This window comes from Natator depressus, chromosome 1 (assembly GCF_965152275.1).
Source record: "Natator depressus isolate rNatDep1 chromosome 1, rNatDep2.hap1, whole genome shotgun sequence".
In the NCBI taxonomy this organism is placed as follows: domain Eukaryota; kingdom Metazoa; phylum Chordata; order Testudines; family Cheloniidae; genus Natator; species Natator depressus.
Genome location: NC_134234.1, coordinates 215,661,486 through 215,689,362, shown reverse-complemented (window position 1 = coordinate 215,689,362; position 27,877 = coordinate 215,661,486). Strand labels below are relative to the sequence as shown.

Here is a 27,877-nt window from a genome sequence, read left to right as displayed (position 1 = left end):
GGCTAAGATGCAGCTGCATGACTGGGAAGGCTTGGTATAGTTTGGGGAGGCTGGGAGAATCAAGTTCTTTCGTAGACCTGTGCACATCCTGCTTAAAAACACAAATTTGACCTTTGGGAGTTTTTCTGCTTTATTGCTCAAGCTTTGACTTCACAGTCTTCACCTTCAGCAATGTGCAAAGAACAGGCATAGGAGGAGGGTTACAACACTTACTCATGGGAGGGGGTCTCTGCTTTAACAGAGGCAACAGCAAGGAGCAAGGTGGAGGCGGAAAAATTCGGTGCAGTGATTTGTTCATAAGTCTCTCAGGTGAGGACTCTCTCGGGAAAGGCAGATTGCGTTAAAAGAAAAAATCAAATGGGTTTAGGAAGCAGGACTTGGATTAGAATGAGCTGGGACCACAAAACAAGAGACACACCAATGGCAGAGTGAAATGAAACTGAGCAGAAGGAATCCTGACAGACCTCCCGACAACAACAGAGGGCTAGAATGAATAAATAAAGTCCCTAAGATTACACCAGATCTGGGCCACCACCGAGTTTCCTACCTAGACATACACATGAAGCTGTAAATGACTGCGGTGTCGTGGCCCCAGCCTCTGCTCCCCTGAAGCCACCATCCAACCAGATAGAAAAATAAAGGTCTAATTCACTGGAAATTCTTCAGTTTACAAAACTAATGGAATTGGGTTTGTTTTTATGCTTCTGCATCAACTTGTGATTTATCTTCGGCTCCGTTCTGTTTGTCTTCTTTCATGGTTGTGTCATCTTTACAGCTGCCACTGGTCTGGAGGGTATCAGCTTCTGGCTACATGGGAGACAATGAAAAAACTGAACGAAACGTTCACCCCTTCCCCATTCTAGCAGCTTATCACTATAACAGAGATTAATTTGGTGCTCATCAGCAGGATATCTGGGCTCCCTAAGGGGCTCAGCTGAGACTCAGGATCTCTCATGCAGAGACCATGCATCCTGCTTCCCTAAAGTTTTATCAGTTAGCTAGGAAACCAAGAGCAGTTAGGGAGGCCTGGGCAAAGAGGTGCTTCTTGCAGTGCTTCCTAAACGAGGCCCGGTTCATGCAGGGAGCAACAACATGCACATGCTTCTGACTCTATTTTGGCTCTGAATGATGAGGATTTGTAAAAGAACATTTCCAATCTACACAACTCTCTGTGCTGCTTGGCTCTGACAACGCGGCCAAACATGGTACCAGAGGGCTACTTCCATTCTCTGCAGGTGCGGTGCTGGGGAGTCCTCCCTTTGTACCATTGGCAGCACTGAAGATGGCAAGCAGAATGCCCCAATCCCTGTTGCCTCTTTTCCCACATGTATCCATTCAGTTCTCCCAGGGTTTTGCAGTGTGCTACCACTTACCTTGGCACCCTTGTCTGCAAGCCTCTGGAACATGTTGGCATACATCTTCTTCTCTCTCTCATGCTGCTCCCGGATCTTTTGCTGACAGGCTAGTAGCTGCACTTTGGCTGCTTTGTTGCTAGGGTAAAGTTGTAGCACCTTCTGGAAATCTGCCCGGGCCAATTCAAAGTCATTGACAGCTAGATGGGCCTCGCCACGCCGGAAAAGGCCTTTCTCGTTGCTGCTGTCCAACTCAAGCGCCTGGATAGGAAGGGAGCAGCAGGCTGTAGTTTGGTTTCAGGAAATACAGCCAGACAATCAGCAGGAGACACTTACGGGATGAGCTTGCTTATTTTACAGGGTAAACACTCCAGGAATTCTGGGCTTGGTAAGACAAAGGGAGGCAGTGTGGTTTAGTAACTAGGGCATCTGACAGGGAGTCAGGAGATGTGGGTTCTAGTCCTGGCTGGGTCACTGACTTCCTGTGTGATCTTGGGCAAGTCATCTAACTTCTCTGTACCTCCGTTTCCCTGTTTGTAAAGTGTAGCTTACCTTCCTTTCTGAAGTGCCTAGAGATTCTCAAACAAGAAGCTATTAAAAAATCCCCCCCAGGGAATGAAGATGGAAAAGAATAATCATTTCCACTGAGGAATTTGATATATTGGCCCTTCCCAGGAGTGGACGCACAGTAAGAGAGAGGCACAAACCCACCACAGTGATTTCTGTTGCCCAGCTAGTTACAGCAAGATCCAGATGCTCTGCCTACTTTGCTCACCAGGGTGTATAAAACCTTGTTACCTTGCTGCAGTTTTCCAAGGCCAGGGAGTACTCCTTCAGCTTCAGATGGCACATGGCCAGGTTAAGGAGGGCAGCAAGCCTCAGGCTCTTGGCCTTTGCATCATCCTCTTCAGAGAACCCTGTTTCGTGCTCCAGCCAGGACGCAATCTTCTTATATTGTAATGTTGCCTGTTTGTACTTCCCTTCCTGTAGTCAATAAAGTTGGAGTTAGTCCAGCTCCACCCTCCTCTTCACAACACTCCCTACTCCCCTTTTTCAACCCAGGAACAGCTACCTTAAGGTGAACAGAGAAAATTTTCTGTGGCCAAACTCCACACAAGTGCTGTACGTGAAGATAAAATCATATACTAATACGCTTCTGGATGGTTGTGCACAAATCACAGGAACAGGCCAGAATCCCACTGGGGAGCACAGTCCCCCATGAGTGCCAGATGTCTGAAACAGAGCAGGGAAAGACAGGATACCACTGTCTCCCCACTGCACCAGCTGCCGCAACTGGTTAGATGCAGAGAGTGGGGAGCATGCTGTACTCTCTGTGCGTAGTGCAGCTACCACTCTGGCATGTGTGCCATGGAAGCCTCCTAGAAGAAAGCAGCCATGACAGCTCAAACTCCTCCTGGGGACCCCAGCTGTAACATGGCCGCTTCAGGCCCCCCTCGGTGGGCAGAATCTTGCCCATGTGTAGCATAGTCTCATGGCAGCAAATTCAAGCATTGTAGCTTTGCCACATTGTTCCTGCACAGAGGAGAACTCCCTGTAGAGCAGCAAAAGCCCCAGGATCACTAACCCCAGACATATAAGAGAGGAAAATACCAAGTGGGTATACCTTGCAAGGCTCCACCTCCAGCTCTTTGTCCCCAGGGAAAGTGCAGAATGGACACCAAGGAGAGCTCCCTAACAGGACAAAAAAACCTCCAAGGCCCATCCTCCAGCATCCGAGAAAAAACTAAGATAAGTACCCCTATCTTCAGCAGCACATTGCATGCAACATGCCATCAATGTGTGCGACGGCCCTGCAACAGGGTCTTCTCCAGCACCAATACTGACCTATAGCAGGGACTGGGCAATGCTGACCACACGCAGGGAGGACTCTAACTTACCTTGAAGTACTGGGTGCCTCTCTCCTTCACAATGGAGCTTTGTTCCAGCTTCTCTTCTGTATTCATCTCCCAAGATTCCTTAGCCTGTCCAGACAGAAACAGTTCAGTCATCCATCAGAGACTGGAAGAAACTGTGATGCTGGCAGACCAGGTACCAGTTCATGCCAAGGTATCCATGTCTCAACTCAACACTGACAAATACAGAGCTGGAATCAGTCTGGCTCAACTGTGTGTTAGTATTGTTAAAACAGGTATGAGAATTGTAAGATTGTGTTCAGTGTTTACACTTTACTGAATGCTTGTGAGTTGTTGTAGACGTTAATCTCACTTAAAACATCTGTATCCCGTACTGTAAGATATTTGAACACTTGTATTGTGAGCCTCTGTGACTGTGTAAATCACCAGACATGAGAAAGACATTAACTAGTGTAAAGTGCTGATCTCCAACAGAAGAGGTTACATCCTACCCAATGGGAAAGGTCCATTGACACCAGACATACTATTGTGGGATGATAAAGAGGACAACAGATATTTGTTATTTTGCCTCTTCACCCCTCTCTCCCTGTGAAGATGCTGAGCTTGCACCTCAGAGCACAAAGGATAAGAGGAATCAAACCCCAAACAGAAGGAAATCTATGCTGCTTGAACTGTGGGGGGCAAGGTTTACTAGGTGTAAGTGAGAGATCCCCAGTGCTTAACCTGGGTTAGCTCTAAAGGTCGTGTAGAGCTTCCTTATTATAGAAACTTCTATTACTTTTCAAAACTTAAGATTTTAACTCATTTGTGTATCTGTTTACCTGCTTTAACCTTATAAATAACTCTTGTTTCCTCTTCCTACTTAATAAATCTTTAGATAGTTTATTATAGAATTGCTTACAGGTATTGTCTTTGGTGTGAGATCTAAGGTACAACTGATACAGGGTAAAGTGACTGGTCTTTTGGGATTGGGAGTGACCTGAATATTGCTGTGATTCTTGGTATAAGGGACGATCTACCACAAAAGTACGCTCACCTGGGTGGTGAAATGGATTGGAGTACCCAAGGGGACTGTCTGTGACGCCATGCTTAGGGCTGTTATAGTGCCTGAGGAGTTTACACTTGATAATTGGTTGGGGAAATCTAAGTTTAAACTCACAACCAGTTTGGGGTTTGTGCCCTTCTTCCTAACAGTCTGCCCTGAGGTTGGTACTCGGGCTCTTGAGTCACTGCAGGCAGCATTACAGAAATCAATCAGTATGTGCTGCATCTTTTTATGGGGTAAGGAGAGGAAGGAAGGCATGGAAGAATGGGTGGAGGTATTGCCACTGAGCATGAGGGAACTGGATTACAGCAGCAGAGATGCTGCTCAAAGCATATGTGGGTCCACTGAGAATATAGGGGATTTCGTCCAAGGATTCCTATTCCCACTTCACCTTCCATAGGTTTATTACTTTTCCCATCCTCAGCTGATCAAAGTTCACCTCTTCCTCCTGCTCTCTCAGGCAGAGCCTATATCCACACACATCCCTTTCCCCATCCCAACAGGACTTCATCCCTTTGTTCCTACCTTTTCAAAGCTTTTCAGTTTCACTTCATATTGCAGATCTGCATTTGGAGGGATCTGAAACTTCTCCTTCCCAGCACTCCCAAAACCATAGCTGTAAGAGAAATAAGTGGCTTCTAAAGAATCCAGCTAGACCTGTTCTCTGTTAGGGAAGCAGAAGCCAAGAGAACATGCCTATATAGATGCACCAAATTTGCATTCTGCTCAGTGTTACCAAATACACAAGGGCACAAGCAGTTTTTGCCTAAAAACAGCAGGGGTGGGGCCGGGGTGACTGTGTGGGATTGGAATGCAAAATCTTTCATCTATAGGTTACCAGTTTGTATCGATTTTGGATCAGCAGCCACCCGAAGTTGTTACCATCTCATGGCTGTTAGATGGCCTCTATGAAATGAGTTTGGTGGTCTCGGTTAAGTTCCTAGTGGATGTGACCACACCATAAAACTACTGGTAATTGGCACAAGATGCCTCTCTTGTTGTGAGGCCAAGAATTTAATGAGCTTCGACACTGAGCTATCTCCTCCCATCTGAAGGTAGTCCCTCAAGCTCAGGTGCCAGCCTGTCGGATTGGGGGAGCATGTCTAGCTGCTGCCTGTTCTCTATCCATTCTGAGAATAAACAGAGGACTCTGATCCCAACTGCTGTTTAACCTGCACCATTCACTAGCACTAGATTCATTAAAATATTTCAAAACCTAAAACAAGCCAGGGCTTGCAGGAAATGGAGGACAAACTTTTCTCTTGCTTGCAATCCTGCTATGAAGCCTGCATCTCCCCCTTTCCACAGAATCTGTCTTATTTCCTTGGAAAGGGGAACTACTACTTACATGCAGGACCATCAAAAAAGCTGTAGTAGCTGGCTCTCCGTATTCCAGGCCCAGCCATTCTCAGCTCACTCAAGAATGCGTATCTTCGAAACAGCTCCCATGGTGGATGCAGGGTTTGGACAGAAACTGGTCTTGTTTCGGAGAAAGCAGAGAGATTCTTTCTTCTCCCCAAAGGCCTCACAAAATGTTCATAGCTGTTCTATCAGCAAAGGGATTTTCTAACAGCCTCTCTCCTAACCTGAGCATCTGTGAGCTGGCTATTTTCTCACATCAGACTGGCCAAAAAGCTGATCTCAAGAACGTCCATCCTCTACCCCCAGCTCATTCACATGCATCACTGTACGCTGAGTATTACTGAGGTAAATAGCTTATTAAGAGTCAATAAAGGGCATGCACATTTATACAAATAGGAACAGCATGTGAAGTCCCAAGGGCTGGGATGAAAATGACAATGGCTGTGAATCCAAGTGCTTCAGAGCATAATAACTCTCGGGGGGGGGGGGGGGGGGCAGGAAGGCATTGACCACCACAGTTTTGTGCTGAATACTTAGGAGCAGCATGCGGTTTTTACACCTCTCCCTAGCCCCTGAAGATGGCTAGACTATCGCTCTGTTCTGGTACAGCAACCCCTATGTTCCTACATGAACTCTTTAGCCAATGCTACTCTTCCACCCCAACAGTGGGGAATGCAGTTCATGCCCACCCACATTCCAGTTTGGCTGCTTCTTCAACCGGAGTTTCAGCTAGCTAGATACTTCCCAGGTATCAGGTTTCTGGGGCCATCCAAATTTTGACCAGGGTATTTTGGGGGGTGAGGGGGCAGAACTAAATTAATCAGAAAACATACCCACTCCGGTGAGCTACAAACATGCCCAGAATAATCAATGGACAGAAGTCCTGGGGCCACAGTCACAGTCTAGTGCAGTGGTTCTTAACCTTTACTGCAGCCTGCATGCACCCCTTTGGTTCTCAAAATATGTTCTCGCACTCCTTATAAAAATCAAAATATGTTCTCGCACGCTTTATCAAAAATCGTTGACGTAGGTCAGTTCTTTAAACCTAGATATATTTTTTGTTTGTATATTACAGTAATCGTTAAAAAAATGTATAACGTTTACAAACACATAGGTTTGATGAAACAAAGGAGTTATACTTATGTGCCTGTGCTTAAATTGTGTTTTCGATGATTTACCTTCTAAAAAAATCTGGCATGTCTCGCACCCCCAGAAAGGGCATCTTGCACCCCCCAGGGGGTGCATGCACCCCAGGTTAAGAACCACTGGTCTAGTGAAACTACTGGAGTTCAGCAGATGCTTACCTGGGTTTGAGATACACCACAGATTCCTCTGACTTCTCCATTCTCTGAATTGCTTGTTCCAGGCCAGGAGGAAGGTCATAATTTTCTCCTTCTCCAATCTCAAACCGCAACTCCCGCTCGTCAAACACTCGATCTCCATGTCGACCTTCTAGCTGTACTGAGATACAAAAAAATTCCACAGGCAGGTTAGAGGGTATCTAGAGCAGCAAGAGAGAAGCTAGCAGAGGGAACCAGAATGCCAGGCTTCCTTGTACTAAGCAACTTCTTCCCCTTAAAAAGACTGTCTGGGCAGCAAATGTAACATCTGGTGCTAAACCCAATAAACCCTTTCACTTGCACATCTGGGTTTTCTTCTTTGTGCATCACTGAACAAATGTCAGAACCTTCCCCATGCTCTCTATCTTCCTGAAAAATGTCTGGCTCTTCTTGTCAAGGAGGGTGGGCACCTGGGCAGCCCTACAAAGCCTCCTGAGTCCCCAAGTCAGGTTTCTGGTAGAAGGATAAAAGCTGTCCAGCAGCAGAATGAGAGGTGGTTTTGGAATGGCTCCTTTGCTACCTAGTGGCCAGCCATCGCTCCTGCTACCCACGCACAAGGCAACTTCCTTTAATATTCCTGCATTTGCCCCCCTGAAAGAGATTTACTCTCTACAAAGGCTCCCTCGTTGGGCTTGGAGTAGCCTTCGCCCTTCGTACGGATTCTTCGGATTATTCCGCCATCTTCATCCTCTGTGAGATCCTCTCCCTTAAACTCAAACAGCTCTATCTGCAGAGAAAAGGACAGCCTTACATTAATTCCTGTAGTGTCAACACAGAGCTCTTATGGAGTTCAGTCTCTAGTCATGAGAGGAAAAGCCACAGCAGAGAGGCCTTTGAAAAATCCTGCTGCCCATAAAGGACTGTATGTTTCAGGCATCAGACAACCAAGGCTGGGAGATATGATTGCTCTCTATAAATATATCAGAGGGATAAATACCGGAGAGGGAGAGGAATTATTTAAGCTCAGTACCAATGTGGACACAAAAACAAATGGATATAAACTGGCCACCAGGAAGTTTAGACTTGAAATTAGACGAAGGTTTCTAACCATCAGAGGAGTGAAGTTTTGGAATAGCCTTCCAAGGGAAGTAGTGGGGGCAAAAGATCTATCTGGCTTTAAGATTAAACTCGATAAGTTTATGGAGGAGATGGTATGATGGGATAACATGGTTTCGGTAATTAAATATTCGTGGTAAATAGGCCTAATGGCCTGTGATGGGATGTTAGATGGGGTGGGATCTGAGTTACCTAGGAAAGAATTTTCTGTAGTATCTGGCTGGTGAATCTTGCCCATATGCTCAGGGTTTAGCTGATTGCCATATTTGGGGTCGGGAAGGAATTTTCCTCCAGGGCAGATTGGAAGAAGCCCTGGAGGTTTTTCGCCTTCCTCTGTAGCATGGGGCACGGGTCACTTGCTGGAGGATTCTCTGCTCCTTGAAGTCTTTAAACCACGATTTGAGGACTTCAATAGCTCAGACATAGGTGAGGTTTTTCGCAGGAGTGGGTGGGTGAAATTCTGTGGCCTGCGTTGTGCAGGAAGTCAGACTAGATGACCATAATGGTCCCTTCTGACCTTAGTATCTATCAATCTATGAGTGCACTTGCCCTTCTGCAAAATGGAGTCAGGGCAGCTCAGGTGTTTGTGATTATATCTAGCCCTCTAGTGGCTGGAAGCCCCCAAAGAACATAAAAGCCTGAATACTATGGACCATTAACAAGCTTTGTGATCACACAGTTCTGCCTTCCATGTACTGTTTAACTGACAACAATGATGCTGTGTGAAGTCAGGATGACACTTTGGGCAAGATCCAGCCCTCATCCTTCCACAGGCTGTTTAAAAGCAGTGTGTATTTGTGTGGGAGGGGGTAGGGGGGAGCGTTTACATCAAAAACCCCTTGGAACACAGGCAACACAGCAGAGATATCATTAAAGACTAGCATTTTAAAGCCTGATGGACTTGCTCATGGTTGCTGCTTTGGCACTGAGGTAACGCGCTGGAACTCAGTGCACTACGAGTGGGCATGGCCAGGACCTGCTCTCAGATAGGACTCTAGAGGGAACAGAAATGTTAACTGGGTCAGGGCTGGTCATGAGCCAAAAAGAAGAGGTAGACATGGGAAAGATGGGCACAGAGAGCAGGGGGTTATGGGGAACATGCAGAAACCTCAAGTGCAGCTATGTCAGTTGAAGCAAGCTGCTCACTTGCAGCCTGATCCTGCTCTCACTGGCATCAATGAACAAACTCCTATTGACTTCAATAGGCACAGGATTGGAGCCCCAGTTGAGACAGATTCCAAGGGGCTGGTCCCACGGGATCAAAGGAAACCCAGGAGGAGCTCTTCAGGGGTCTAGACAGAGATGAGACTCAGTCCAGCTTTATCTCAGCTGAACTCAAGTGATTCCCAACCTATATTCATTTGCCCTCCTTCTCCCCTTGTGATGGATTGGTGAATGAGGGTCCCACATCCTCCATATCATCCTTCTCCTAGGCCTTAGCACCCTTGCTGCTCTCATTTTATTTCCATCCATGTTCTTCTCTAGCCTTGCCCACCCTGAAGTGAAGGGGGCCAGGTTGGGAAACACTACATTTCAGGTGTACTGAGAAGAGAAAGGTGAAGCCAAACCGACTCTGAGCGTGAAGGCGGCTGGAAGGGAAACGCAAACAACTGGAAATTGACCTGGCTGGAACATGAACCTGAGTTCTCAATGATAGTGTGGCATGAGAGTCTAGTTCCAGATTTTTAAGAATTGATAATTCTTCCCGAGGTACCTGTCTTGGGTCATTTTTGGAAACAGGATACCAGACTAGATGGACAAGCAATCTGATCGCCTATGGCAAGTCGTATGTTATGACAGTGGTAACAAGAGGTTGTTTTGACCAATAAACATGCTGTAGTGAGACTGATGGTAAAAACAAAGAGTATAAATGAGCAACATAGTTGTTATAATCAGCCTTGTTTAGACTAATGCACCCTGTTTTAAGATGGCAAACGAATTTGCCCAAGGTCACTGCGGTGGAGTCCCACAGAATGGCCCAGAATGTCTGGATCTGGAAAGGTGTTGACAGTTGTAAACAACAGAACACTGTTCTACTTGCACAATCTGATGAGACTTCTCTCTTGGGACCTTCTTTTAAGGGATAATTTTGAGCTGTGATCAGCCTCTGATTCCAGTTAATTCTTTCTCAACTTGTTTGGGCTCCTGATCCCAGATTAACACTCTGACCAGAGAGAAATGGGAGAAAGACCAGACTAGGACAAGCCAACTTACTCCACAACACTTTGCTGATGACAAGCCTCTGTCCCTGGTTCCGTAAAGAAGTCAAAACCCTATGCTAGCATATATCTATCTAGCTTTTTCTCACACTGTCCTAGCCCTCTCTGTTTTACTTTCGAATACATATTGAATCTGGCAGGAGGAGGGAAAAATGAGAAATGAGTGCAGCCTGTGACCAGTGCCAGATGCTGGTGGGGTGAGGAGACAGTTGCTCAATCTCCAACTGCACACTCCTGAACCTACTGTGTACAAAGCCAGTCATGAGAAGGCACTTTCATTTCTGTTTTCTACTAACCCTCTTCCAGAGTGCAATGTGTTTCTCCCTCTTTTTTCCATGGCATGTGATGTCACTTCAGGGAGCTGGGACTTTCTGATTGAGATACTGAAAGAAGGGATTCGCCCCTCCCTACAGAAAAGGGAATTCATAGATACTAAGGTCAGAAGGGACCATTATGATCATCTAGTCTGACCTCCTGCACAGTTTCCACAGTATGCATCCGATGAAGTGAGCTGTAGCTCACGAAAGCTTATGCTCAAATAAATTGGTTAGTCTCTAAGGTGCCACAAGTACTCCTTTTCTTTTTGCATAACTAGCTTTAATTCCAAGCCATTAAAGGCTTTAATCCTTTGGGTATGTCTAACAACTGTTGGAAAGATTTCCTGGGTCAGAGTCTCCGCACAATTCAGGCCTGTAGCACTGCTCAAGTGGCATCACAGGGTTGGCTAGTGGCTTTATCCAGCTACCTGAGAAGCCCCTTGTTTGCGGGAGGGAAGCTCTCAGTGGGCATAAAGCTGGTTCTATACCATCCCTCCCACTTGTCCCAGGTGTAAGGAGAGGGAGGGGCCCTGGCTGGAGCACTGCTGTTCTCTATAAATTCTCAGCTTGTCTATTGAGGACTGTGACCAGCTGATCCAAATTAGAATAGCCTACCAGGAGCACACTGGACCTGCAGAGGGCAAAGAAACGGATTTAAAACCAGCTGAGGGCTTGCTCCCCTCTCCTGCAGAATGCAACTTCTTTTGGCTAGCAGATTATCACTTTGTAACATCATTCCAACCCCACAATTACCTGGCTAATGTGCAGGTGGTAATAAAGGGAACTTTACATTCTGAGGCCTTGTTTTCATAAAAATAAAAATTACAGTGGCTTAGTTAAATGGGTTTAGAACCTGATTTAGTAAGTCAGTGCAACCCTGTGGTGGACTCACTTACTTTGGTTTAAGTACCTTATTGATTCTTTAACTGACTTCAGCTAAATCACGATCAGGTGCAGAGGGCAAGGAGTAGGGAGCTCTATGTCTGGGGGATGGTTCCCTCTTTCATTAGTCAGCTGGATATAGGGCAGGGAAGGGGGAGGCAGATGGGTGGAAGGTCTCCTACTGGGAAAAGAAAGGCTGGAGGCCCCAACTCACGGCTTAGAACACTTGGTACTAGAGCACTCATGGTAAGGGTCTGAGGCATAATAGCAGCGAGGGGAAGCAGAGGATAGGAAGGAGCAGGCTGAGGTTAGTGAAAAGCGGACTTCAGTTCAGAAGAGAAGCAGTTGCTTTTTGGAATTTCTCCCCTAAGGTTCTCAGGAAAGTCATTTGCATCATATTACTGGAACTTATTTCTTTATAGAAAAGCTCCTCCCAGGCTGCTCAGCACAAGCATTTGGAAGATCAAACATTTTTTCCCAGGCAGAAAAGCTGTAGTGTATTTGCAGTCTTTAGTGGGTTAGAATCAAGCTGAGCCACTTAAAATGATTACAATGATTTTCTCACCAGAGCTTTAATGTTACTTCTCTTTTTGCATGAATAAACTGCAAAAAAACATTTCAGTCAGAAAGGTCTGGTATCCCCACAACGCCTGGAGAGGATGCGGGGTACTGTTGGCTCCTGGGCCTTAAGGTATACAAGACAGTGGGCCAATTTTATTTTTTGAGCTAGTAGATCAGAACAATGCAGCATTTTTCAGTGGGATGGGGAGGAATACCTTGATGCAACTGGTATTCTTATCAAAGTCCCTCCTGGGGATATAAACCAGGTTAAATGCTCTGAGACAGACTGCCTCCCTCCCATGGTAAAACTCACAATGATGGGGCAAGGAGGGAGGAGATCTATGAGGATTCCATTGTAAACTTCCTCCCCAGACATTCCATCAGGGGGAACAGACCACAGCTCCAAGCCAGAGACCATGCACATCCCTACAAATCCACAAGCACATCCATGCAGAGACCTTGTGGTCTCCACAGCAGTGCATTCCAATGGAGTCACCCAGCCAAGGACTCTCCTGGGATCTCCTTTCAAAGGGGAATCCCTGGCCTGGAGGAATGAACTCAGTCCAAAACTATCATTTTTTGTTAGGAAAGTCCTCAAGGAGGGGAGGGAGATCATGTGTGCATTGGGAGGCGTTTTAGGGGGGCTCCTAGCAGAGCCATAAGAGTACTTTGTTTTGCAGGTAATTGACAGACTTCTCCAATCTTCAGTTGCCACAGCAATGTCCCAAGCTTTTGATTGCCTCATCAGAACAAATCAGAGCCTCTGGACCAATGCTCCTATCAATGTGCAGGAATGAGCATGGTTTCTAGGTAAGAAACCTGTTGCCTTTTCCCCCACTGGAACATCTGGGAAGGAAGGGAAGTATGCGATGGAATCTTCACACTACAAAACATGCTCCCAGACTTGCCTTAAAAGGGGGAATCCCTGGCTTGGAGAAATGAACGCAGGCCAAGGCTCTATCATTTTCTGCTAGGAAACTGCACAAGAAAGGAAGGAAAGAAAGATGTGCACCTCTCCATCCCTGCCCTCAACACAACCACTTCCCCATTGTTGACAAAGAGGCAGCTGACAGCATCCTCCCCTTCTGCTTTGCATTCACCTTGGGGGTGCTGTTTGTTGGAGGGGGAAAAGAGGAGACCTCTCTGCTAGGAAGGATAATCTGGGCTTGGAAACACAGACACCACAGAGACTTCGGCCTAGATCCTCAAAGTTATTTAGGCACTTAACTCTAATTGATTTCAATGGGAGTTCAGCACCTAAATACCTTTGAGGAGCTGGACCTTCTAGCTTCACCATGGATGATTCAAGGCCACTTATATCATGCTGCAGGGTGAATCAAGGCATTATTTAAAGTAGTGAGAAGCAAAGGGCATTGAGTGCAGGGCAGCCTTCTGGAGAAACAGAGGCCTTTTAACAACAAAAACAACAGGCAGCTGTTTCTATAAAATGAAGGGTTGCGTTTTTTTTGTTTATTCACAACCATATAACCATAACATGTTACACAGATCCCCACTTAAGGAAGCATGGGCAATTAGGGAAAGGCTGAGATTCAGCTATACCTGTGTTATGGGGGACTTTAGTAGAATGGCAGCAGAACACCTGAGCTCAGCTTGTGAAAATTTATGTAAATAAAATACAGTCAATCTCATGTGGAGTTCTCTTTCAAAGCATCCAGAGGAGTGAGACACAGATTTTCATATTCATGAGCTAGGGAAGGTAAGGAGGAAGTGTTTCAGAGCACGTTCATGCTATCAAAGATGCTCCATGCTTGTTGCTACTCGTTCACTGTCAGTACAGTATGAATATGTCCATTATACTTTTTTGGAATAAACTTGTATTTTAAATTTTCCAACATCAAAAAGAGGTTAATAGAAGGATGCTCCACAGAGCTGGTTTCAAATAGAGGCAGGATCTTCTCACTTATATATTTAACTGTGCCACACATGATTGCTGGCAGCTAGTATGACTAAACCCATACCTGGTCACTAAGTTGAACTCTTGTGAAATGCAGAGACTCTGCCTTGGGCTAAACCAGGGGTGGGCAAACTGTGATCCGTGGGCCAGACCCGGCCCCTCAGGGATTTGGATCCCGCAGGATTGCCCCCCATGGTGCCGCCAGCATCACGTCCCTGGGGCCCCGTGGGGGGGGGGGGGGCGGGGGGGCAGAGGGCTCCGTGCATTGCCCTTGCCTCCAGGCACCGTCCCCCGCAGCTCCCATTGGCCGGGAACGGGGAACCACGGCCAATGGGAGCTTCGGGGCAGGTACCTGGAGGCATGGCAAGGGCAGCGCATGGAGCCCTGTGGCTCCCCGCCCCAGGGCTGCGCAGGGACATGGGTTGGCCGCTTCCCGGAGCGGAGTGATACGGTGTGGGACCAGGACAGGCAGGCAGGGAGGGAGCCTGCCCTGGCTCCGGTGCATGCCGCTACCACCCCGGAGCGGCTTTAGCTAAGTGGCGCTGGGCCGGAGCCTGAACCCCTCCTGCACCCCACCCCCCAACTCCCTGCCCTGAGCCCCCTGCAGCACCCCACACCCCTCCTGCACCCCAACTCCCTGCCCACACCTTGCACGCCAACCCCCTGCCGTGAGCCCCCTGCACCCCAACTCCCTGCCCTGAGCTCCCTCCCACAGTCTGCACCCCTCCTGTATCCCTTCCCTGAGCCCCCTCATACACCCCATACCCCTCCTCTGCCCCAATCCCTTGCCCTGAGCCTGTTCCTGCCCCAGCCCTACATACAATTTCCCCACCCAGATGTGGCCCAAAACATTTGCCCACCCCTGGGCTAAAGAATGAGCTCTGGTTGATCTAGCAGAGAAACAGTTGCTTTCTACTTAGCCATTACTTTCTACTTACACAGAGCTATACCCACTATGAGCTGAGTCACTGGAGCTGCTTCTTCAAGTAGCATGTTTTGTTTTGGGGTTTTGAGTCTAATGCCCCAATGTATATTTCTGGTCAGCTGGCAGCTGCTCATGTTCAAGAACAGTTACGCTAAGGTTAAATTTAAATTATTTGTCCCTTTGACCCTGGGAAAATTCATATCCCTGCATTAGAGATGGGCAAACTACGACCTGCGTGCCAGATGACCCTCCTGCCTGGCCCCATAGCTCCTGGCCTGGGAGGCTCGCCGCCAGCCCCTCCTCTGCTGTTCCCCCTCTCCTTCAGCACGCTGTGCCATGCTCTAGGCGGCCGGGCAGCACAGCTGCAGAGCCGTGGCTTGACCCGGTGCTCCAGGCGGCACAGCTGTAGCGCCACCAGCGCTCCCGGCGGCACTGTAAGGGGTCGGAGGGGGTTGGATAGAGGGCAGGGGAGTTTGGGGGTGTGGTCGGGGATATGGATAGGGGTTGGGGGGGTCAGAGGGCAGGGAACAGGGGGGTTGGATGGGGCAGGGATCCTGGGGGGGGCAGTCAGGAATGAGAAGGGGGCTTGGATGGGGCGGCAGGGGGCAGTCAGGGGTGGGAGATCCAGGGGCAGTCAGGGGACAGGGGGTGCTGGATGGGGCAGGAGTCCTGGGGGGCCCATCAGGGAACAGGGGGAATTGGATGGGGCAGGAGTCCCGAGGGAGCCGTCAGGGGGCGAGAAGTGGGTGGGGGGTGGGAGAGAAGAAGAGAAGAAGGGTGTCGGGTCGGATAGGAGGCAGGGCCACACACAGCCTCCCCTAACCAGCCCTCCATACAATTTTGGAAACTCTATGTGGCCCTCAGGCCAAAAACTTTGCCCACCCCTGCATTAGAGAACTGTAACAGTGAAGGTTTAAGCCTTCCAGCATTGAAGGTAGCTTCCTTTTCTCAGGCTCTCTTTATAATTCTGCTTGTGTGTACATGCACCTGCGCGCGTGCACACACACACACACACACACACACAGATGTATTATAGGGAACAATACACCGTATACATGCATAGCCCAATAACCTAATGAAAAACTAACTACAATTAGCTGGAGGGAGAGATCCTGAGTAATGATTGCCAGGTCTTTATTTTAGGTCTAGATTGTGAACCCATTATTCCCATTAGCAAAAACAATTAATTGCATATGTAGCCCTGTTAATTCCAGTGGACCTACTCACATGGGCAAAAGCTCATCACTGGGAGTAAGGTTTTACAACCTAGCCCTCACTCCCAACAGTCTCTCCCCATCATTCTTCTGCACTAGAAATATCTCCATGCTGACAGGTGGTTTAGTGCGCAGAAGTTAATAGGGGAGAGTGAAGGAAAGACATGTGAAAATGTCACAGTAGATTTTATTTACATTCTCAACCGTGTTGACCAGCCTCCATTTTTCACTAAAGATGAACTGAAAAGATTAAATAAGACAAACTAATGACTATACTTTTACAGTGCTTTTACATTTTAGAAGTCACTGTACGAACTTTGGCCTGGTCTACACTTAAAACTTGACATTAACTATGTTGGTATAGTTAAAGCAGCAAAGCCCTCTTGCAGAGAGACAGTTATACTACTTATGCTGATGTAGCTTATGCTGGCTCAGCAAAGCAAAATAAGCTTTACCAGCCGAAGGTACTTTAATACCAGTATAGGTGCAGATACACTAGGTTTGTTTTTTTGCCCGCATAGATATGTCAGCAACACACTCCCCCCATCCCTCAACAGACAGGCTATGCCGGTAACACTTTAATGTAGACTATGCTTTGAATTAGTTAGTCTGACACCCTTGTTAAGTAGGCAAGTAAAACCTCCTTGCCTCTAGAAAAACTAGAATGAATGACTAAGTCAGAACCAGAGTCCGTTTGACCTGCACTCCTGCCTCTTAATGATGAATCATTTAAATAAATGAATGTAATAATTGGGGAAAAAAACAAAACGGCATTTTGTTTGCTTTTACAAGGGAGGCAGCATTGTCTACAGGGAGCAGGAGATTGTGTTCTAGTCCCACTCTGCCACAGAATTGCTATGACAGTGGGCAAGTTGTCAGCTTTGGTGTCTCTTCTCCTCCCCCACCTCCCTCCTGTAAGATGGAATAATGTTAATGACTTTGTAAAAAGTCATCTCCCTCTGATGGGAACCACCACAGAAATGTAAAATATTTTTTACTTGCAAGGATCTCAGTTCAAATTCTAAGTTTCTCCTGTTCAACTGAGAACATCCCACAAACCAAGCAGGGAGCTACATTCCTTCCAACAAGGGTAAAGCTTTCCCAAAGTATGGCGAACACATTGATAGAAAGATGGTCACGTGGAACGACTCCACCCCCTCCCCCAGTACACACACTCTTCTATTCACAAACCCAGAATTCCCTTATGGCAGCTGCAGCAACTGCTCACATGGAAAAAGTTATGATAGGAAGAATTACAATACAAAGAACAAGATTTAGCGACTTAAGTTTTGTTCCTTTTGACATGAGTCAATTTTCCCCTCCTGTCCAGTCTGTTCCCCTACTCAGCACCCTCACTGCGGATATGTTGCCCAACTACTTCATTCCCTCCCCACCCAGCCACTCCTCTGGTCTTGGTGGCTGGTAGGCTCTAATTCCAGGGTGGCGCCAATATTTGAAGGCTGCTCCCACTTCCTGTTATAAGAGTGGCTCCTCGTGAGGCAGGTAAGTTGCCTCCTTCTGTTTCCAACTGCTTTTACAGGCCTCCAGGCTGCTTGCAATAAAGATTCTGGACACCCGTAGCAGGAGGAGGAAGGGAAAAGTGCCAGCACTAAGGCCAGGATCCACAAATGGACTTAGGCACCTCTATAATCCACAAAACCACTGCTTGGCTGCCACCTAACCCTGTAGGTACCTAAACTTACTCAGCACTTAAGTGTCACTGAAAAAGTTCCCTAAGTGAGCTACACCAAGTTCCTGCCTCTGGGCGGGCACGCTGCTGCCTCACTTGAGAAGTCTGGATGCCCATCCTCCGTCTAAATCCTCATGTGATCCTTGAACCTGGGGAAGGTAAGTGTTGCCCACATCTATCTCACTTTTGAGTCCTGATGCGGTAAGCGTGCTCAGAGCATGCTCACTAGATCAGTGCCCACTCAAACTAAGAAGTGGTGGTGGTCCCTCCCTTACAGCTTTGCGTCCTGTGGTTAGAGCACTCATCTGGGACATGGGAGACCCCAGTTCAATTCCACCCTCTGCCTAATGGAAAGAAGGGATTTGAACAGGGGTCTCCCAATGCTCAGTTAGTGTCCTAACCACTAAACTATGGGATAGTCTGATGTAAGCCTCTCTGCATCTCTCCTGTTGAAGCTGTTCCATTTTTAATGAGTAATTAAATAGTCACTGGGGTAGGTGGACTAGACCCAGGGTCTCCCATATCCTAACCACTAGACTACAGAGGCCTTGTCTCTCTGTCTGGCCTAATGCCTATCTGACAAGTAGCTTTCCCCATGCATTGTATAAGGAGCACAGGCGACTAACCCAGGCTTTTTGGATGCCAGGGATTTTTTTTTTTTTTTTTTTTAATAAACACTGATGATTGCAAAGCTCAAGTCCCTTTGTGGATCCATCTCTGCAGATCACCAGTATACTCTGGACCACACTGCAACTGCTCCCTTACAATGAATTGTGGTTCTTCTGCAAGAATGAAATATCTTGCTAATCCTTAAAGTAATGTTTTAATGCTACTGATGAACTCTGTGAACTCAATTAGAGCTCGTCACAATTTTGGAACAAAGTTGGTTTAGACTTAAAAACCCTAAATTGTCTCTCAAGTTGTGTGAAATTTTATAGCAAAAACAACTGTGTAGCTCAAATACTTGTCTCTTCCATCAACAGAAGTTGGTCCAATAAGAGATATTACCTCACCTACTTTATCTCTTAGATCTGAAGAGACATTTATCCTATCATTGTTACTGTTAGTGGCTTTTTGAGTAAATGAAAAATGTATAGTTGTTTCAATAAAGTGAAAAGTAGGTCTGATTTGAACCCTGCAAAATGGAAGTGGGTTCTAAACTTTCATTTTTCAACTACTTCAAATCTTAACCAGTTTTCTTCTTTCACTGTTAAGATCCTTCGATAGGAGACATATACAATTTGTAAATGCTTTACTAAAATTAATTATGCCTCTGAGGTAAAAAAGCACTAGGGTAACTTGCAGCACTTCAGTGTAGACATTACCTATGCTGATGGGAGGATTTCTCCTGTTAGCACAAATAATCCATCTGCCTGAGAGGCAGTAGCTAGGTTGATAGAAAAATTCTTCTGTCCACCTAGCACTGTCTACACTGGGGATTAGGCCGGTATAGATCCACACCTCTGAGAGATGTGGCTATGTCAATGTAAGTTCCCAGTGTACACCAGCCCTTACTCACGTTTTACAGAACCCCCTAACTTAAGTTACACAGGAAGTCAATGGCAGCTGGGAACAGAACCACGGAGTTCTCATTCTCTGCCCTTCCAGATCATCCTTCCTCCCTCTTTATATAAAGGAGTATTTCACTTTTAATGTATTATTTTGGACTGCCAATAAGGTACTGCCTTCGATCCTACCCTAGAGTGAGCTACACCTCTATGTCATTCTCCCTTACGTCTGCTACCAGATCTAGAGTGTAGACCAGATGAATAGTAACAGGTCACACAGTTCTCTCCTCCAGCCCTTTGATCTTTCTGCAGGTTCACAAGATGGTCCTGGATTCTGAGGGCAAGGACCATCCCATTCTGCTCCCACTGATGGCCTACCCAGTCTTCCAAGCTAATGAAGGGAATTTACAGATAAGCAAGTGTCACCTGGTGGAATTAAGATGCACTCCCTACATTCTACTGCAAATGCACCATCTTTCTTATACAACGTGTAGTCAATGACAGTCCCTACTTACCTCAAAAATCAGTGTGGCATTGGGAGGTATCTTAGGAGGGCTCCCAGCAGAACCATAGGCATATTCTGGTTTGCAGGTAATCCGACAGATTTCCCCAATCTTCATAGTTGCCACAGCAATGTCCCAAGCTTTGATCACCTCACCTGCACAAATCAGAGCTCAGTCATATACTTGCTAGGCACATATCAAAGAAGTGTGAGATACTGGTCATTACTATTAATATTTATTTTACACGAACACCCAAAAGTTGATTGGGCACTTTATAGAAACTACAGACTTGATTCTGTTCTCACTTCAGCTTGTATACATCAGGATTAATTCCACTCAAGTCAAAATGTGGAAGTAATCAAAATCTGGCCTACAGTGCTGAACCCTAAATTGTTGCTCCCCTCACCCCCCAATCTTTTGTCTACACAGACTGCAAGCCATCTGAAGCAGGGAGCGTGTCTCAAGTTCCTGTCACGCTGCCAAGTGCTGTGAAATAATAATAATAAACTCTTGGAAGAGGAAGGTCTTAGGGTGTGAGATTTTTCATATTTTGAAAACAGACAATCCACAATGATGGTCCTTTCTCTTTGTACTTTATCAATTGGCAGAGGCCAGCACAAATGTTATCCAGATGCCCTTCAACATGAAAACATCTAGGAGAAGAAGCTCTGCTACTGCTGAGGACAGCTGGGGCATTAACTCCTTTAGACATCCCTAGAACTTGCCTTCTTCCCGCTCCCCCTTCCTCTCAACCCACGCCTCCCCCCAAAAAGATAAAGTTACACACAATTATAAAGGAGGGAAAAGACCAAATAGGGGCCTGAAACCAGAGACCAAATAGGGCCCTGGACCTCCGATGACATGGCACCATCAAGCCCTCTTATTCACCACCCCATATCCAATTGGTACACTATTCCTTGCGTTAATTATTTTAGGGCAGTCAATTTTACCCTGTCCCCTAATTTTTAGCTGTGCTGAAATTTTTGGATTGACAAAATGTAAGCGCTAGGAACAAGACGTCTGGGAGAAGCTGGAGGTTTTGAAATGGTGGAAGAGGTGACTGGGCTTCTGGCATCAAGGAGACAGTTGAGGCATGCTTCTCTTCTTTCCTGGTCCCTTTCGACCAAGGATGACTTAGAAGCGTAGGGGCAGAGGGGCTGGTTTCCTCATTCCCTAACTCCACAGCTTGACAGCTGCCCCACTGCAACCTGCTCCAATATCCAACCATCAAAAATAGGCATGCTTGCTTGATGTTTCTTCCAGGATGAAAGGAGTGAAATAGCCAGTGTGGATATTTTAAGTTATCATTACAGTTCAGGGTGAATTCCCCACTGAGATGAATGTGACAGTTCACTTATCTAAGCTATTGTTTCAGACCATCTGTATTCTTAGGGCTTCTCTACATGGGGAAATTAATCCATATTACAATAGGATGTTATTTAAAGGGGAATAGTTTTTCATGATTAACTTTCTATGTGGATGATCTTATTCTGGAATAAGAAAGCCTTATCCCAAATTAGTTTAATCACCCTGGAAGTGCATTAAGAAAAATTGAAAGAAGGCATTCTTATTCCATACTAGGAATGTTCATACAGAAAGTTAATTGGGCAGAATTAATCAGGAATGACTTTCCATGTAGACAAACCCTTATGTAGGCATTGCTGCATCGACTACACTCCATTTTTCAAAAATCATTGAATAATTTAAAAAATTAACATTTAGTTCCTGGAGCACAATTATGTAGGAGCTTTAAAATGTGCAATTATGGAACAATTAAATGGAGCCACAATCATTATACATGGAGCCTCAGTGTGAATGGTGCCAAACAGACTCTTAAACACAAAACATGGGACATTACCTTTCCCCAGGTCAAATGAGAACTTGTCTTTCCTGTCCAGGCTAGAGTCAAACTTTGTGCCATCCAGAAGCCATCCTGTATAATGGACAGTCACTTTATCACCTATCATGGGAGACTCTGTCCCAGTTCCTTCCGTCTTGATAACCTGAGAAAGAAATGCTCAATAAGTGATACTGAGCTGGATACAAAAAATACAGTTTGGATAACAAAGTCACATAACTCCGCCACGTGTGTAACACTAGGTAGGCCTAAACTATCCTAAGAGGTAACGCTTTGTTCTTTAGATTAGAAATTAGGGAAAACAGCTCTCAGCTTCCCTGTACCTATACAGATTTCCTTGACAATACCAACTGGCGAGATTACTACTATTACTGTGTTCTATTCACCCTAAAATACTACCTGGCTACAGTAAGCTATTCTTTCATTTGAACTATTTTGGGTTGGTAGGTGTACTTTTTGCTCTGAAAGACAAAGAACATTTTTGAAGCTTTGAATCTACAAATCAGGCACCCAAATATGTATTAGCCATCTAAATTTAGGAGCCTAACTATAGGCACCCAGGTTTGAAAATTGCATCCTTAAAAGATGCATTAACTGTCTGAAAGAAAGCAAGTGAAAATATCAGGTTTCCAATGGAGGTGGTTTTTTTGTTTGTTTTCTTTGTTTTTTTTTTTAACATGGTGACTGTAAATCCAACTACAGGATTTACCCAAAATGGGAACGTTTAGGAGAGAGCGTTTTAGCCCAACACTGGGGGTTATTTTGGCAGGGAGAGAAAGGTGGTCATCACAATTTTTCCCTATTTCATGAATGAGTGAGATTAACTTCCTCTCAGCCCTACTGACAGGAAATCCCTGACATACTCATGGAAATACTTTTATCCCAACATTGACCAAACTACTGTTAAATATATTAGCAAAGAGTTGCTTACATAATTGCTTCACAGCATAGTGCCTATTTAGAAAAGGGACACTCCATCAGCTAACTTTTCATTCCCCGGACTTTAAAGGGACATCACCCAAAAGTGCCAAAAATAAGGTAATCCACAAAACCTTAATTCTGTTTCCTTATGCACATGCTTTATGGCTGTCTTAACCACAGAGGCAGAACTTTGTACTAAAACGTACATGCAGTGAATGAGAAAGAATCCCTCTCTTTTTCTGTGTGAGGACATGTTCTAACATTAGATAGGGAGTTAGGACGCCTGGGTTCTATTCCCAAATCCAAGTGTTATCTAGTAGGGGACAGAGTTAAAGCTCTTAGGTTACCGAGTACTCATTCATCCGTGGACTCACAGCACTTTGTAAAGGTGGTGGTGGGGGGATATCTCCATTTTGCAGACAACATATCCAAATACACATATTTGGCATATTCTTTCCAAGAAGCACTGCCACTTGGGCTCAATTCCCAGCTCGACAAGCAGTAACCTCCTTCAACCTCGCTGATCCTCAGTTACGCAATCGGTAATATGGGAAACATTACTTGCCTTCCTCCTAGGGTATGAGGCCTTACCCAGTAATAGGAACCAGGAAGGTCTGCAAGTGGAGGAGACAGAACTAGAACTAGTCCAGCACTTCAACTAGGCCAAAGGGTATTTGGGAAGAATGGAACACTCCATTTTGCTTGTGTTCCAGCTGTATCTGGAGAGCCACAGGAGGTTCAGAGGAGACAGGTGCATGTGCAGTGCAGCCTAGCAAAACCCAGAATGCCAACAGCTGTACAAACTCACCTGCACATGTGCTAATGAAGACTGTCCCTAGAGCTTATAAATCAGGACAGATTTTCATTGTAACAGTAGGAGACAGGACTATCTTCCACCCAAATTTTGACTTCCCTCTTCAAACTACTGGGAGACTACGACTGCCAGAAAACATCCCCCCTCCCCCCCCAAAAAACTAAAAAAATGTACACTGCATGACCCTCCTACCAGCTTCATTCTTGAAAAGGACTGATCTGTAGCACCTAAGGTAGACCACAAGCATAGGAAGTTTCAGTCCAGAATGGTAGAGTTTGACAGACTTATCAGCAATTGAAACAGAGTGTTATAATAATGGAAAGCCACCAGTGCCAGCTATAAGAGGAAAATATCCCTTACTTGTATAGATTTATATAGGGAGAGAAACCCGAAGGCTAAATACAGCCCGTGAGCCACTACATGATGGCCAATAGCTGCCATCCCTCCTACCCAATCTGAGGGTTGCTTTCAAAAAAAAAAATTGCTGGTGAACTAAGACAAACAACTTCATGACATCAGTCAAGAAAGACAGAAGTTCAAGCAACTGCTATGGTTGTAGGCCTCCATTTTTGGATTTAGATAAGTATATGTACATGGAAATAAAACAGTCTTTGGGTCTTGGAAAATTACCAAAGTAGCCCTTGGTGTCACCAATTGTATCTCTTAGATTTAGATTTCCCTCTCCTGCCCTTTAAAAAAAAATCCAGATCTGAATTGTCAGAAGTGGCTATTGATGTTGGGGTGCCAATCTGAGACATCCCTGAAGTGGGGTCACTCTCAGAAAGTGCTGGGCACCCACTCTGAAGAGTCAGGTTCCTTTAGGATGTCTCATCTTGGGCACTCAAAAAAAAAATCAGTCATGCCTGACCTTGCACAACCTATGTATGGTTTACTTTTTGTGCTTCATTCAGTTTGGACAATAGCAAGTTTCAATACTGTAATACCTGACAGTGTTGTCAATTTCCTACCCTGAATGAAATGTTTACATTTTCCTTCCAGGAGAACATTAATTTTTCCATTCATAGTATGACTGTAAACTTCTCCTTACACTCTCATTTTTAGGTTAATTTATTGAAAAGCCCATGTGCTGGGCCCAAACTCCTAGGCCAGATGCTGCTTCCAGAAACACCAAGGTACAGACATTGGGTCTGATTATAATCTAACACTGCTGAGAAACTGAAACAATCACACTGAAATCTAGGGAGCTATTACCAGTGAAAAATTGCAGTATGAGAGATCAGAGTCAGGCTCGCTGATTTCAGTGGGGTTATGCCACACAAACTGCCAGTCTGCAGAATCTGGACAGGTCTCCAACACTGAGAAAATCCTATTGTTTCACCCCTCCCAATTCTGCTGCTCCTAAGTCAATACACAAAAGCCCCTTGACTAATTATTAGAGCCTCTTTAGCTACTACAGAATTATAGCATTAAGAACAGAGACAGACCACAGTGCTCTTCATGCTAGTTCATGCAGCCAGCTAGCCCATGATCCCTACCAAAGTGTATCTGCATTTGGGCCAGTAGGGACTGACTCCCCTCACAACCGTGGAGACACAATCAGGAGTGACTTTATAGGAGTGCCTGGGCCTGGTGCTCCAACTCTATTACACTGGTTTCATGCCAATGTAACTCCATGGACTTCTACTGATGTAAGAGAGCCCCTTATGTCTGTCTTTTTCTCTCTCTCTCTCTCTAAATAAAAGCCTCCTGAGAAACTGTTGGATGGACTTCATGTCTCCCTCACACCTTGTCGCTGCATGGATGCCATGACTTCTGTTCACTGTCTTTCCATCTCTCCTTTTCGCTCAGTTTTTTCACCACCACCACTTCCTTCAGGTCCTGTTTCACTCCCTTCACCCACTGGAACGCTTGGGGTGGGGACAAAAGGTACTGTTCTTGAGCCATGGCCTTGTGTTGTGGGAGCTCAGACACAAAGGCTGGATCAGCAGGCTACTTCCCGAGTCCATGGCCTGTACCTGAGAGCTGCTCCTGTGATCAACTGTATCTTGCACCATCCTTCACAGGAACAGAGAGAGAAAGTATGTGGCTTGCTGCTTTGCCCACGGCAGTGCAGTAAGTGGTGACGCAGCATCCCTCAGGTGCACTCCTCTGCTCAGCACCCTATACCCTCCTGGCAGGAGAACACTTTGACAATCTTGTTAAAGTCTAAGTCCTATTTTCCTACCCTTCCTTCTCTCCCCAACCCCACCCCCAGTGTAGAATTTTATGGTTTGTGAAATAACAGTCACCCAAATCCATCATATCTCAAAATCTTAACAGGCATCATGCACTGGGGGGGTCAAAGGACACAGCAATCTGAGCTGTGCAGCTAACTCTATGGAGTGGCTGCATTTTAGCCATCCCCATACACTCTATGTAAACTTCAAATAAACCATGCAAGTGTCTGCAGTTTCCATGACATGTGAATGAACCCCCCTCCCCCATTACAAAAACTGCCTACAGGCCCGACTCTGCCCTTGTTTCCATGAACAGAACACTTCTTGGAGGACAGACTTGATCCCCTAGGTCGTCCAGGATTTTGTTTTAAGAAAAGAAATCCATGTCAGCTCTGGTCTGGGAAAGCAGGCTAAAAGTCTACTGGTTTTCACTATAGACAGGCCAGGGGCTAAGAGAGTAATGCCCTTTTAGTGCAAATACACTTACGTTAACACATCTGGTTGCAAGATAGACCCAAGGAAATCCACCCAGCCCAAAAGGAGGGTAGACAGTTTTTCATTCCATATAGTCTTTATTGGTGCAGTGTCTGGCTCCTCTGACTGACCAGCATGCTCACATTTCATCAAGACTAACCATGATCGCCAGAACAGACTTTTGAAAGGGATTCTGCAGTACAGCCCTACAGTGGGACTGGGATCCCGTGGGTCCCGCTCCCGTAATAGCAGGAACGGACAAAAAGTACTTTCTTGTGGGCAGCATTGGGTGGGGGTGGGAAACAGACTGCAGTAATGTGCAGGAAAACACTAAACCTCTAACCAGTTCACCATGTAAAAAAATACATCTGAATTCCATTTATATTAACCGACTGTTTTTTGGGTTGTTGTTTTTTTGTTAAGTAGCATGGGGGAATTGGTCTCTCCTGTGGGACTTGAGGAATCTAAGATTTTTGTGGGTGGGAGCGGGATAAAAACGCAAGAAACAATGGAAGAGCAAGTGGAATTTAAAAAAAAAAAAAAAAAAAAAAAGAGTCCTGTACAGGGCTCTACTCTGCAGTCTGGGTGGAGAAAGTGGAGAAGCAATACCAAATAAAGAAAAAAACGAAATAAATAAATAAGAAAGAAAGAAAGCTAGCTACACAGGGTTTGTAAATTCAGAGAGTAAGAAAAGTCAGACTTCTGCCATTCTGGGTAGAGTGATTGGAAGCACCACTGCAGTCAGCTTGGCAATAAGCCATGCCTCTTAAAGCAAGGGCACAGGGACTTGGCCCAGCTGAGGGCTGCATCTGCAGCTTGCCAACAGCCCACATCTAATCTGTACAAAATTGATATATAGCAGCCTCCCCTCTTTTTTTTTTTTTTTAAAGCAGGGAGGTGGGGCCCCAGGTGACTACAGGTCCAAGCATGCGGTGTTCCATCTTTGTCTGGGGGGAGGCCATTCACATCAAGATAGAGCACCCCCTTCTGGGACCTTTAGGGTCAGATTCTCAACTGCAGTAAATCAGCAGAGCGCCCCGCATTTCTGCGGAACCAGACCCATTACACCAGCTAAAGATGTAGCCTGCAGTCTCTCCAGGGGATGCATTCGGCTCCCACGGGCGTGTCTGGGCCCCTATCCCTTGCAACGTGCAACTCCAGCTGCCTCCCAGTCTCCAGGCAGGGCTGGTGCCGGACCCATTCGATGCACTCACGGTCTGGGCGCGGCGCGCGGGGAGGAGAGGGGCCCCGCGCTCGCCCAGTGCCTGCAAGGCGGAGCCCGCCGCTGCCCCTTATGCTGCGCCCCGGAGCCCGCCGGCTGCAGACACGCACGTGGCCGCGCGCTCGGGAGGGAGCGCAGCAAGAGCGGAGGCTCCTAGGTAGCCGCGGAGGCTGTACAAGCCCCCGGCAAGACGGGCTGGTAGCCTGGTGCCCGCCCGGCCTTTGCAGAAGCGGCGCGGGGGCAGCGTTCACACGGCAGCCGGGCCTCGAGTGCTGGAGCGGGGAGGGCGGGGGCCAGGCGCGGGCTACTGCCAGGTGCGTCCCGCCCGGGCGGGCCCCGGCGCTGCACCTTTCCCCCCCCGGGCCCGGCTCGGCTCGGCTCGGCTCGGCCCGGCCCGGCCCGGCCCGGCCCGGGGGGGGGGCGCTCGCGTGCGTCCCCGCGCTACTCCCCCCACCCCCGGGCTCCGACCCCCCGCCGAGCCAGCCCCCGCCTTACCTTGAGCACCCCCCCGTCGCTCTTGGGGGTGATGTCCGCGCCCTCCACGGGAGCCCCCTCCGCCTTCATCTCCTCCGCAGTCATGGCGCGGCTCGCTCCGCAGCAGGGGCCGGCGCGCGGGGCGGCGGGGGTGGGCGCGGCGCGGAGCAGCGC

General features: G+C 46.7%; 1 protein-coding gene across 1 annotated transcript; it reads right to left on the bottom strand.

Moving 5' to 3' along the window:
- Nucleotides 1-116: 116 nt before the first annotated feature.
- On the bottom strand, nt 117-27,877 carry FKBP4 (FKBP prolyl isomerase 4). Its single transcript, XM_074935504.1, has 10 exons — nt 27,725-27,877; nt 21,622-21,766; nt 19,776-19,918; nt 7,580-7,700; nt 6,938-7,094; nt 4,797-4,887; nt 3,251-3,334; nt 2,151-2,336; nt 1,374-1,613; nt 117-807 (listed from the first exon to the last, which is right to left on the bottom strand). The coding sequence occupies exons 1-10, from the start codon at nt 27,806-27,808 to the stop codon at nt 697-699; spliced, it is 1,362 nt and encodes a 453-aa protein (XP_074791605.1). The 5' UTR covers nt 27,809-27,877; the 3' UTR covers nt 117-696.